The sequence below is a fragment of the Neoarius graeffei genome, chromosome 7 (genome assembly GCF_027579695.1).
Source record: "Neoarius graeffei isolate fNeoGra1 chromosome 7, fNeoGra1.pri, whole genome shotgun sequence".
Classification (NCBI taxonomy): Eukaryota; Metazoa; Chordata; class Actinopteri; order Siluriformes; family Ariidae; genus Neoarius; species Neoarius graeffei.
This window is the reverse complement of record NC_083575.1, coordinates 84,919,311-84,933,286: the sequence shown is the minus strand read 5'-3', so window position 1 is coordinate 84,933,286 and position 13,976 is coordinate 84,919,311. Positions and strand designations below refer to the sequence as shown.

General features: G+C 41.0%; 1 protein-coding gene across 1 annotated transcript in view; it reads right to left on the bottom strand.

The window, feature by feature from the left end:
* Positions 1 to 5,170: 5,170 nt before the first annotated feature.
* mmaa (metabolism of cobalamin associated A) overlaps positions 5,171 to 13,976 on the bottom strand; it is a 29,283-nt gene continuing 20,477 nt past the window's right edge. The window contains exon 7 of the mRNA XM_060926538.1: positions 5,171 to 8,759. Coding sequence (XP_060782521.1) covers positions 8,472 to 8,759 — 288 coding nt within the window. The 3' untranslated portion in view covers positions 5,171 to 8,471. The remainder of the gene's footprint in view (positions 8,760 to 13,976) is intronic.

Sequence of the window (13,976 nt, the reverse complement as noted above, 5' to 3'; positions counted from 1 at the left end):
TAGGCACTGCTGATGGTAGTAACACACGTTTGTGCTGAACTGAACACCCAAGAGATTCTTTTAAGCTGGGAAGGGTGTCAAAACAATCCAAATCGAAGTGTTCAGAGCACAGGACGGATGTTGGTGAGGGCTCCCACTTGTCACGAGTGCGCCTGACTTGCTTCACCCACTTCCCATGCAGCTCGGGATCTCTGGGAAACTTGAATAAACTTACCCCATCCTTGTGGGTTTTGGAGCAAAAGCCGGCAACACAACGCGAAGGCATAATAACTAATTTTATATTTATTTATATATATATATATATATATATATATATATATATATATATATATATATATATATAAAAAATGTATAATAATAATACTAATAATGACAAACTGAACACCTGTCGCATCAACAACAAACTGGTAAGTTAGGAGGAAGGTTCTTTCGCTGACGTCATATAGCTCCTCCTCCTCCTTCGTCTCCTGGGTGCTGCAGCCCCGTCAAATTTGCCCAAATAGCCGCGTTTTTTATCATAACTTGTAAAATAGATGCCTTCGTGAATTAATATATGGATCATCAGGAATTACTTTTTATGTTATAAAACATCACCAAAGATGTCAAAAACGTGTCATCAGCACTTTAACTATTCACAGTAACAGACATTTTCAGCAAGGGTGCCCAAACTTTTGCATGCCACTGTATATGAACTAGAGCGACTCATGTTCATTTATACTGATAAGGACAGTCAGACACAGTGTGTAAAAGGTAATAGATAGTAGGCATATCAGACACTCGCTGGCCATGCTGTGAAAATCGTCCATGCAGACACTCATCTAAGTTTCCAAATCTGTCATTGCTTAACTCTTGAATATTTTCTATCGGGAATACGATCATTAAAAAGCTTATAATCTATGCTTTCCAAAGAAATGTATCCCGTTAAGATCTGTTTGGTACTTTGAGAGTAACGGCAGGTTGAAGATTCACAGCAGAGTTCACTCTCTGCTCGCGGGACGTCGGGAAACGGCTGGTGCTTTTCTTTTTGAGTCACGGGAAAGCAGTCAGGCGCCCTCTCTCTCTCTCTCTCTTCTGATCAGTTTCCGACTGGATTACTTGTCAGTATCAATCATAACTTTTATAGGGATATTCTCTCGTTCACACTGTTTCTGATGAAGGATTCAGTAAAATTTTCCGTCAGCTAGTTTTGACATTATGATTCACGGGAGACTTTGAAGTGAGTTTCCATAGCTTTACCTACTTATTTTTTCAAATCAAACTGATTCATGTAAACAAATAACTATTTTAGAATATAACTGTAGTTGGTTTGATGAAAAATATTGAGATCTTAGTGGGTGGAATGATATTCTAAAAAAAAAAAGCAGAAATCAGAAACACGAGTGTCAGTTTCAATTCATTTAATTGGAATTGTTTACTGGATGTGGATCACGCAGTTTTTTTCGAGGTTCGCCTTGAAAGCTGTAAATATTATAATTTATATTCTTTAATATAAACACTAGTAGGCCCTACTTTTGAGAAATACAAAGGCCTACAGAGCATAAAAAGGGTATTAGAAATAAACTTTTATGACTTTTTTTACTGAGTGTACAGATTTAACATTTTACCTAATTAGCATAAATAACACTAATTATACATTAATTTGCATAATATGCTTTAATAATTTTTAAACTTTGCATTCAGTATACAACCATCTACCGTATGTTCCTGCCAATTTCCATGTAAATATCTTGAAAAATAGAAAAAAAGTTATTAAGAAAGAAACATTTGATCTCATTGGTTAATGAGGCCCATTTTGGACCATGTGATCTTCGGACAGAATATTACGGCAGTTTTCTAAAAATTAAGCCGGTTCTTCAGTCTTTGATTTGTAATATCTCAAGAACGGATAAATATATATTAATTCTGTAAAAAGGATGTTGTTCTGCATTCAATTCTGGATTCAATGAAACCAGTTTCAAGCAGTTTGGACTGAACTTGAATTTTCACCTGATATGCCTATAGATAGGTAGCCTGGGAAATCCCATGCTGCTTTGCACAATCGTTCCGATCTGAAAAGACAGCATGGAAACTATGGTCTAAAGGCTCGCCTGAGTTAGGGAGCCAATCAGAGAGTGGGGAGGGGTGGAAAGACGGTGACGCGTACTATTCGACAAACAGAAGCTTGTAGTTTATTTGGGACTGTTTACGGATCACATTTAACATGGCGGCGAGCGATACGAACCAAACTTTCGATCAAGCTTTAGACACTGTTCTGAATAGTTTAGAGCGAAAGTTTGTTTTAAAAAAAGAACAGCGTTTGGCGTTACAGTCTATTTTTGTTTTGCGTTCTCTTTCTCTTTCCTTCTCTTCTTCGCCTCTTCGTCGCTCTAACTACGTCACCGGGTACAACTGCCATGATTGGCCATGGGCTACGTATACGCCAAATGATAGACATTCGCAACGTCCAATAAACGGCCGTTGACAATCGTAAACCACACCTCCCCTACGAGAAATTCAATAGGCGGATTCCGGACCATATTTCACTTGTGATATGGTCTGGTGTTAACCAGACTAATAGATAGGACGTATTTTCAATAAAAACCTCTCCAAGCTCGATTATCCGTCTGTTTATACTCAAAAGAAGCTGGTCTTCAGCGCTGAAAAGAAATGTACTGAACCTGTTGAGACTAAAATGCAAAAAAAAAAAAACCCATCTCAACATAAATGATGAGAAATTATTAATTAATTTAACGTGCTGTTTGAATTATGTATATTTAAAACCTGGACAAAGAGGATCAAATTATAGTACATTTTAACTAATAATTTAATTAATTTATATATCTTTTCATCTTCGTCAAGTAATTAAAACAATCATTAAAACCCATATAACGTACAAGCATCACACTTACCAAAGTAACAGGTTTGATACAGTATATTTAACAATTATTCGCTGAAGGTGAAGTGAATATCGATGAATAATAACGGAAATGAAGTCGGGTACCGATATTCACCGACCCTGAGGTGGATAATTGTTTTAGTGTAAATACACAGGTGATTATTTAAAAAACTTGGCGCAGACTTGTGTCACTTATCTACACCGAGTCACATAAAATACTTTGTTCTGAAATCGATAAAATAAATCCTAATTCCACCTTACCTTTGAATAGTTTTAGACCAAACTTCGTAGTGCTTTTAGGAACAGCATTTTCTTTCATCGTGTGTAATTCTTCCTCACTTACGGTGACGAAGCGATCGGCCGCCATTTTGCCGAGTCGCTTGAGGTGATTATCGAGAAACAGTTTGAATCTCTCGACCAATCAGCACGCACGATTTTCTATAAATCACCTCCGTATTTATACTAAAACACAATAATCAGAGAAGGTAAATATTACATTTCCAATGGTACATTTTGGCTCATTCATTTTGTCTTCACATTGGAGAGGAATATGATATAAACTGTGTCCTACATCACAGCACTGGAGGAACAAACCATTATAAAACACTCTTCAATTCACGAAGAAGAAAAAGTGATACGAATCTGGAGAATGGGTTAGCAACTCCATTTAAAAGTGAGCTCACGAAGCAATATCTTCATTTTTACACACATTGTAAAGCTACAAAGTGTGTTCTGCTCTAACACCACAGTCTACCAGGGCAGGGTGGACAAATCAGTTCCCTGAGCATCCAGGACAAGATGCGTACATGTCCGCGCTATTTGAATTTTATTTATAGTTACTCAGCAGTTGTTTTTTTTCCCCACCTTGTCTCGTTCAACAAGCAGAGAAAATAAAATACCTACTTGATATTTTCTTTCACCAAAGGTAAAGTGCTTCAGAGTGGTGTAAAAACGTGGCAACTCTGGCGTAAGCTACTTGTTCTGAAACCCACCTCCTGCTGCACTACACACATCTCGGCGGATTAATTAGCGTGCATGAATGACTATGATCTTTAAGAATCAGGAAATGGCAGGGATCTGAAAATGCAGACGAAACAGAATATAATAAAGTGCAGTGCGAATCTGTCATATACAGTCATTCTCCTGAATTTTTTTAAAAACCTCAAGAGAAAAAGATCATATTCATGCAGTACCAGTCAAAAGTTTTTATTTATTTATTTCTATTAATTAAAAGTGACTTCATGTCTTAAAGTAATGATGGATGTCGTTTCTCTTTACTTAGTTGATCGGTTCTTGATATAATATATACGGATTACTCCAGTTGTGGTGTGGAATAGGACTATTTACTGTATTTTTATTATTAATGACAGTATTTACTGTGGCGGCATGGTGGTGTAGTGGTTAGCGCTGTTGCCTCACAGCAAGAAGGTCCGGGTTCGAGCCCCGTGGCCGGCGAGGGCCTTTCTGTGTGGAGTTTGCATGTTCTCCCCGTGTCCGCGTGGGTTTCCTCCAGGTGCTCCGTTTTCCCCCACAGTCCAAAGACATGCAGGTTAGGTTAACTGGTGACTCTAAATTGACCATAGGTGTGAATGTGAGTGTGAATGGTTGTATGTGTCTATGTGTCAGCCCTGTGATGACCTGGCGACTTGTCCAGGGTGTACCCCGCCTTTCGCCCGTAGTCAGCTGGGATAGGCTCCAGCTTGCCTGCGACCCTGTAGAACAGGATAAAGCGGCTAGAGATAATGAGATGAGATGAGATTTTGGTTTTTAGCTCATCTGGTCGCAGACCAGGCTGGATGAGCTGATGCCATCGTCTGTCCATTGTCGTCGTCCGTCCACAATTTACAAAAATCGCTACTCCTCTTACAGGATTGATCAGATTTCGATCAAACTCGCATACAATGTTGCCCAGGTGGATGTGCATAAAAGTTGTCAAGATGGTGGCGTCGCCTGTCATCTCATCTCATCATCTTTAGCCACTTTATCCTGTTCTACAGGGTCGCAGGCAAGCTGGAGCCTATCCCAGCTGACTACGGGCGAAAGGCGGGGTACACCCTGGACAAGTTGCCAGGTCATCACAGGGCTGACACAGACAACCATTCACACTCACATTCACACCTACGGTCAATTTAGAGTCACCAGTTAAACTAACCTGCATGTCTTTGGACTGTGGGGGAAACCGGAGCACCCGGAGGAAACCCACGCGGACACGGGGAGAACATGCAATCTCTGCACAGAAAGGCCCTCGCCGGCCACGGGGCTCGAACCCGGACCTTCTTGCTGTGAGGCGACAGCACTAACCACTACATCACCGTGCCGCCCGTCGCCTGTCATATTTACAATTTTATGGGCGTCTGAATTTTCAAACTCATACACAATGACAGTGGTCGGTATGAACTACAGCCTCATTGAGGCTATTTTTTAACGCTTTATTGTTTACCACATGTGTTCCAGATGTTATTTCATAGTTTTAATATCTTCAGTATTGTTCTACAATGTAGAAAAGAGTCAAAATATATAAAAACCTATGAATGAGTAGAATGGGGTGTACAAACTTTTGACTGGTTCGTTGTTGAGGCACGAATGAGACACTAAACGTGATGATACACGGGGCAACTTTCTGGGCAATGTTGCTGGGCAATTGCGCTTCGACACTTTCCCATTGAGATCGGGCAACGTAATTTCTATCTGAACGATTTTGATCGTTTTGGGCAACTTTTTATTAAGATCATCCAATCAGAGTGGTAGCAGTGAATCACATGACCACCTTCTGAAATTTTCAACAAAGATGGTGGCATCTCCAGCAGTGCAGCGAAGAAAAAGAGAGATAACTCGTCTCTTTTTATGCTGGCAAGTTGTTCGATGTAAACCCAAAGTGGTGAATTTACCTCATCAAATGCTTAGAAAACCAACAGACATGTATTTTTATGTGCTCAGGTTGGAATTAAGACATGGATTTTTTCAGCTAAGTGTAAACTGCCGTTAGCTAACCACCGCTCCATAGAGAATGAATAGGATTTAGCTAACTAGTGGTGGTTTTTGCTAACATAGTTAGCTGAAAGTTATCGCTAGCTATGGAATAGCTAATAGCAGGGCTCGAAATTCGCGGTGGTCCGGTCACCCGAGGAGACTTAATTTTTCATTTGGAGGGTAATTCCACATATTAAGTGTGTGCCGTGTCTGTGTTCATCGATGTGTTTATCGGCAGGACGGAAACTACCGAAGAATTCTGAATCATATTGTGTACGAGTCAGGCTGTTGGTTTTTTCACTACTGCGCATGCATATAACGCATCTCGTTGAATATCGTGGTAATCACGTGTAGCATTGGACCAGGTGGGTGGAGCACAGAAGCACGGCAGGACAGAACTGAGTTCTCAATGAACTATTTATTGCTAGCTTTTCAGACTTTTATCACTTCCCAGCCACGCACACGTGTTCTGGTTGGGGAGAGAGAGCTCCCTTTCTCTGCTCTCCTCTCCTTTTAAAGGGCGCGGTCACTGGGGAAGATACGCAAACACAGGTTAATCCCCATCAGGTGCAATGATTCCACCACTTACCTTCCCTGACTCTGCCCTCCATTCACAGACCGACACTTGGCCACGCCCCCGCTGCCACGTCACGTTATCAAATTCAGTAGATGTGGCCACATTATCGCCCATTTAAACACGTGTTTTTGTTGTTGTTTACATCTACATCTGCCAAAGCTACGTTGCGTTGTGGAATTTTCTGAAAGGTGTACAGAAACCGCCAGAGATGGGGACAAAGCGACCTCGGTCTGAAGAGGAGAAACGACAAAGGACTTATAAGCAAACGTGGGAGCAGGGTAGGCCTTGGCTGCGATACGATTTTTATGGAATAATAAATTTTTTTCAAGTTGATTCCTCGTCAATATGAAGCTCCTAATGCTTTCTCTCTCATAAATGGTTAAATACAGAAAGCATGCTGGACATATTTTGGGTGCTATAATAATAATAATAATAGTAATAATAATAAGTTAAATTTATATAGCGCCTTTCAAGAAACCCAAGGACGCTTTACAATTATAGACAAGGAAAAAAAGTGAATAAATAAAAAATGACAAAAATTTTTTTTTAAAATAATAAAAAGTAAAAAGTCCACCAAGTAGGGGTCAGGATGTAATTCCCGTGGTGTAGCAGCCACAGTCCCACCAAAAGGCACACGAAAACGATTCCCACATCTCCAGCACCGCCGCCGTGACGCCGTCAGCAACATCGCTCGAACACCATGCCATGGATCCACAAAGCGAGCAGAGAAGCTCCGCCATGCAAAGCGCTGGTGTGTCCCAAACCGCCTGCACAGCCGCCGCGACACCACCGAGCAACATCGCTCAGAACATCACGCCAAGCGTTAAAGCGCAGAGCGCTGGACAACCACGATGTAAAATGAGCAACGAGCTCACTGCAGTCCACAGCTGGGAGCACAGGCATCACCCACAGCGAACCAAGGCCTGGAGGGAACCGACGCCCAAAACTGGGTCCGGAGCTACACCACAACCGGCGGACAAAACACTCAAACAAACATCAAACTACACAAACACACAGAAAAAATAAATAAATAAAATGAAAATAGAAAAATAAAAATAAAATAAAAAAGCTCTGGTGAGAAGCGGCAGCCAGAACGCGCACGACGTACTCTCAACCGGAAACGGAAAAAAAAAAAAAAAAAAACTTATAGTCATGATAGTAAGTATATTTGTTTTCAATACTCGTACACCAAGTTGCCAAGTTTTCCAATATATTATTATTTGTTGATATTATATTATGGTGCTCTGTGTTGTTCTCATTTATGTATTTAACAACAGTATCAAAATACTCGGGTCTTGAAATAAATGCACATTAGTCATGAACAATGGTAACTACTCTCTTTTGCGTTATTTTTGACAGAAGTAAAATTCATACATGAACAAATTTTGGCTAGTTGATTTTCTGTTTGGCAAGTTACTTTGGAAGGGAACTAGTCCGGCTGGCTGGTGAAAAAAAAAAAAAAAAAAGAATTCCGAGCCCTGAATAGTGATACATACTTGAGCGAAATAAAGACTGAAGCCAAGACAATAGTGACAGCTGCAAATGTTTCAGTGTCCATCTTTGCGGTGTCTGTCTCCCTGGCAATAGATTTGCTCTTACCTGATTGGTTGTTGCCAATTGTCTGTTGCCCTAATTAGTTGCCCCGTGTCTCACCTGGTTGCCCGTTGCTGGCAACATTGCCCAAAAAGTTACCCCGTGTATCAACACCTTAAAGGATAATCACTATGGAACTTCCATATTAATGTGTCTCTGTATTAGTGCAACTACTAACTAACTCTCCATTTGTTATTCCATTATTTAAGCTACCACTTTTTTTTCCCCCCTGCCTTGTCAGTTACGTTTCCGGGCCAAAACGCAGGACTAATCAGCACACTTCGTCCACTTACTTTTATGATTTGTCCAGCCCTGCTTCATGACTTCAATCTGATGTATAAAACCTGGATGAGCCTCAAACTCCCCAGTGATCATACCAACCCATAAACCAAAGCTATGAAACCAGCGTCATGGTTCATTCCTCACAAGTCACTTCTTTATGAAATACGCTTTGTACTACTGTGTGGTCCTGAAGGCCCTCAGCAGGAGGTCGGCTGCCAGTCCGGGAGAGACGTCTCCTTGTGCCACCCTGCGCTCCATCTCGGGCAGCGCCGCCCGCACCTCTGGATGTTCCTGAAAATGGCGCATGGCGTTTTCCTGGATCAGGCTCCACAGCCAGACTTTCTGCTGCTCACGCCTGCGGGTTTGCAGCTCACCGCTAGACAACATGGTGTCTCGATACTGCAGCATGATGTCCCAGAGCTCATGTACACCTTGTCCTGTTTGAGAGGACACCCGGACCACCTGACCGTGACAGCACAGAGACGGAGAATCAGTAATGCTATAGCATGGACTCTTAGAAAAGGATGACAAGCTTTCCATCACATGCAAAATGGCATCCATTTTAATAACTCGGTGGTTTCAGTTAGCATACATCCTGTGTGAATATAATTCTTAGGCGAAATTTTTAATCCAAAGGTCAACTCTGCTGACATTTCTATCAACTTGGACAGATGAAACATAGGAAGTATTAATTGTAGCAGCATGTAGTAGTGTTGTAGTACTCGAGACTGGTCTTCAAGACCACTTCATGAAGGTCTTACTCAGTCTCAGACATGGAGGACTCGGGATTTTATTTCAAGACCGGTCAAGACCACGACTGTGGGGATTTTACTAAATCGCCTATTTATTGTCTGATTTATTTGTTAACATCGTTACTGTGATTGGATGTAAAATTTCGTGCTTCAAAAGCAACCGATAACATGAATCATTCCTAATTTGAAATTTTTCTTCCTGTTAACAGCTGTCACCTCTCCCCCGTCCCCCTTCACACCCACGGGTTCGGTCTTGGTCTTGATTCGGTCTCGCCCTGCCTTGGTCTTGACTTGATCTCAACCCCTCAAAGTCTTGGTCTTGTTTTGACGCACTTTGATCTTGGTCATGACTTGGTCTTGACTACAACACGAGTGTGCAGGCATGAGGCATTGTACAAGGACGCTTGTGCAAACGACAGAGTTCATGAATCTTGAAATGCAAGAACCCTGTGCAAAAAGGTGGGATGTGTCCTAATTTTTTCAACAGGAATCAAAACAAACATTCGCTGGTCAAAACATGACATTTGAGTCAGTGAGGAACAGGAGGTCACTGAAGAAAGTGCTCTCCGTCATGGACAATCTGTCCTACTCTCTTTAGGACACACTGTAAAGACAGCGGAGCTCATTGTCCAACAGACTTCTTCAGTTCCTCTGTCAGGAAGCTCCTTCCAGGAAATCATTCCTAACCTGTGCTAGGACATTGTACAACAGCTCACACAAATATTATATCCTATTCCTGTACATATTATCCACTGCCACTTTCCGCATGTCTGTTCTTACTGCTCCTTTTCTTCTTCTCTTTCTGGTTTTAATGTATGTACTGTACAACCCCAATTCCAAAAAAGTTGGGACACTGTGTAAAACAGAATGGCTGAAGAGGAGAGGGACCATCCGGCTTGTTATCAGTGCACGGTTCAAAAGCCGGCATCTGTGATGGTATGAAGGTGTCTTAGTGCACATGACCTGGGTAGCTTGTACATCTGGGAAGGCATCATTAATGCTGAATGATATATACACGTTTCAGAGCAATAAGCTGCCATCCAGACAAAATATTTTTCAGGGAAGGCCTTCCTTCCTTCCTTCCTTCCTTCCTTCCTTCCTTCAGCAAGACAATGCCAAACCGCTTTCTGCACATATTGAAACTGCATGGCTCTGTAGTAAGAGTCCAGGTGCTAAACTGGCCTGCCTGCAGTCCAGACCTGTCTCCTATTGAAAACATTTGGTGCATTATGAAGCGCAAAATACGACAAAGGAGACCCCGAACTGTTGAGCAACTGAAATTGTGTATCAGGCAAGAATGGGACAACATTTCTCTTTCAAAACTACAGTAATTGGTCTCCTTAGTTCCCAAATGTTTACAGTGTTTTGTTAAAAGTTGAGCTGATGGTAGTTTACAGTGGTAAACATGCCCCTATCCTAACTTTTTTGAAACATGTTGCTGACATCAAATTCAAAATGTAGTAGTTTCGTATGGTGTCACACCTCCAGGTGAGCATCTCTAAGCCAGTTGTTAAAGGTGTCATCTCCTTCATGTATAGTGGCGTAGCCCCCTGGCATTGCTGTTACTGGACAATGCAACACTATTTGGTCAGTGTCTTGTGGGGATTCCTGACATTTAGGGCATACAGGGGACTCTATGTAGCTCCAACGATGCAAACTGGCAGCTGTTCTGGCATGTCTTGATCTAAGCCTGTTTGCTTGAGTCCACTGTATTCTAGTTTGGTTGAAATTCAAAATGAGCATATATTTTTCAAAAAACAAACAAAATTTCTCAGTTGCAACATCTGATATGTTGTCTTTGGACTATTTTCAATGAAATATCGGGTTTCCATGATTTACAAATTATCGCATTCTGTTTTTATTTACAGTTTACACAGCGTCCCAACCTTTTTGGAATTGGGGTTGTCGATATCTTTATTTTATATTCAGTGTCTCGCTCTGTTGATCTGATATTCTGTTTATACTTCTATTGTTACTCTTCATCTACTGTTGATTGCGTTGATGCAACAGAACAATTTCCCTCGCAGGATTAATAAAATCTATCAATCAATCTGCCTATCTACCACCACAAAAAGCATTTTTCACACTAATATTTTAAGGAAAGACTTTTTCACCTGCTTTTCTGCTTATCAAAAATCCAATACGGACACATCCGGCATAGTAAATCGACGCAATAGGGATTCTTTGACAGATGATAAAGTTAATATCTTCTTTTAAAACACACTGATAGAGCTGGACATGTAAGAAGGTTAAGAACACCCACACAGGCCTTCTCAGTTTCAATGGCTGATGAACTGCAGGTTGGAACATCTTCAGAGTAAGGAAAAAAAAATCAATATGGCTGAGTGAAAGGATGCTGCACTGAGAGCCCTCTGTGGATATGGAGACAAAGATGTGAGCGACTCTCGTGCGAGTGGGTGGCCTCTAATCAGTGAAATGCCATGCTGGCGCACTGCCAACAGGCAGATGTACTGCTGTGGGGATAGAAGACAAAGGGCTGTGTGCCAGTGCCCAAAAAGGCAGAGCAGAGCATGCTGGGAATTAGACATGACAGCATGTTAGGTATATTTTATAAATATATATAAAAACTCCTAAGCTCAATGAGAGTGATGAAAAATGTGAAGGAACAGAGCTGGAGTTGCGACTAAATCCCTTATTTAGCAGAACGTTCCATGAATACTAGTCATGTCGATCATGGCATCCCAACCCCAGTGTTAATTAAAGAAGATGGATCAGTCCTCTGGTATAAAGGCAAGTATTCACAGGACGGAATGTTCTCAGAGCTCAGCACTCCATCACCGAGATGCTCTGTGAAGAGCAGCTCTGGACTGTTTCATGTATTCTGGACGAGGACTAGGTTCTGGCTGACATCTGAAGCAGGACAGATCATAAACAGCGTCCCCTGCTGGCTGCAGGGCATGAATAAATTGTGTAGGAATTATATTCGGGACAAAATGACTACATAGGTTTCATCTCAGGCAGAAATCCATGGTGTAACTGCGTCTCGGTCTTGACCAACCTCTGGAGTTTTTATGGAATTTTATTTTTCTCTATTTAGTTGTACTTTTGTCACTTCGTTTGTATGGTTGGTTTGTTTCTTTGGCTGTTTGCTGAGTATTGGTACTTCAACAGAAAATTACGTTTAACAGCTATTCCACGAAATTGAGTGGTACATGAGCTGACAGCTGACAAGGAGCATAGCACCAAGTCTGTGGAATCAATTTTGTGCCAAAATGTTCATACAATACTTTTGAAATATCAAACAAAAACGACAAATCAAAATACAAAAAAAAAAGTCAATTTTTTTAGACTGGCAAACAAATTATTCGTGTAATCGTGCAAAATATCAGTCTATTACTCTTCAGAAACCTTTTATTTTTGTTCCGCGTCTTTCTCAGTTTTGTTTGACGTAATTTATTTTGGTTGCGATTCCAGCTTTCTCGTTTGCGCTCCCTGACTTTTTGCTTGCAGTTTTGGCACAAACTTTACGTGTGGGCGGGCTGTCGAGGAATGCATTCCCATTGGCTAACTTGTGTTTGACTGACACGTCACTAAAGTCCACTCGATCCTTGTTTACCGTCAATGGATCGGTCACTCGTCAAACAGTCCGCCAAAATCCGAGTAGGGGGGGCGTCATGGCTCAGGTGGATAAGGCGCCATACCATAAATCCGGGGACCCGGGTTCGATTCCGACCTGAGGTCATTTCCCGATCCCTCCCCGTCTCTCTCTCTCTCCTACTCATTTCCTGTCTCTACACTGTCCTATCCAATAAAGGTGAAAAAAGCTAAAAAAAAAAAAATCTTTAAAAAAAAATAATAATAATCCGAGTAGGGAATGGCTGAGCGTAGCTGTCAGTCAAACAAGTTAGCCAATGGGAATGCATTCCTGGACAGCCCACCCACACGTGAAGTTAGTGCCAAAACTGCAAGCAAAAAGTCAGGGAGCGCAAACGAGAAAGCTGGAATCGCAACCAAAATAAATTACGTCAAACAAAACTGAGAAAGACGCGGAACAAAAATAAAAGGTTTCTGAAGAGTAATAGACTGATATTTTGCACGATTACACGAATAATTTGTTTGCCAGTCTAAAAAAATTGACTTTTTTTTTCTTTTTTTGTATTTTGAGTTGTCGTTTTTGTTTGATATTTCAAAAGTATTGTATGAACATTTTGGCACAAAATTGATTCCATACAAGTCGGCTATAAGCCGTGTACGACGAGCTCGAGTGGAATAACTGTTTTATTCTACCCACATTCACTGGATTTTGAGAAACGGAGCTTTTTTTTTTTTCAAATCTGATAAATAAAAACTTTATACAAAATGTCCGACCAAATAATTTCCGCTTAGAATGTAAACAAACTGGCGAAATGACAGTAGCAATTTGTGAAAAATGCGATAATAATAATTCTTGAAAATAATTATAAAAAATATGTTCTTACCATCAAATACTTTCGTTCCATATTGTGTCGTTTTTTTGTATTTTTGGGGGTTTGGTTTTCCCAATCCGCCATTTTCTTCTTCTTCTTCAGGGTTTTTTTGGGGGTTGGCAAACCAACTTAAAGGTGCCACCGACTGGGCTGGAGTGTGGAACAGGAGATATTAGGGAGAGAGAGAGAGAGAGAGAGAAAAGAAAAACTATGTTCTTTTAGCTATTTTGGTTTCTTTTTAAAATACTTGATAAAAAATGGGATACATCTGACTTGATACATGCCGCCATTTTGTTTCCTGGTAGTAGAGTAGCCAATCAGAGCGTGCGATTGCTCATATCCAGTGAATGTGGATAAAATAATAAGTGTTAATCTGTCACTTGTTCAGCTGGCACTAGAACTTTCTTATCTAGAAGTTCAGCACTTCACGTACCTGACTTTTGCACTCGTTGTACGTCGCTCTGGATAAGAGCGTCTGCTAAATGCCATGTAATGTAATG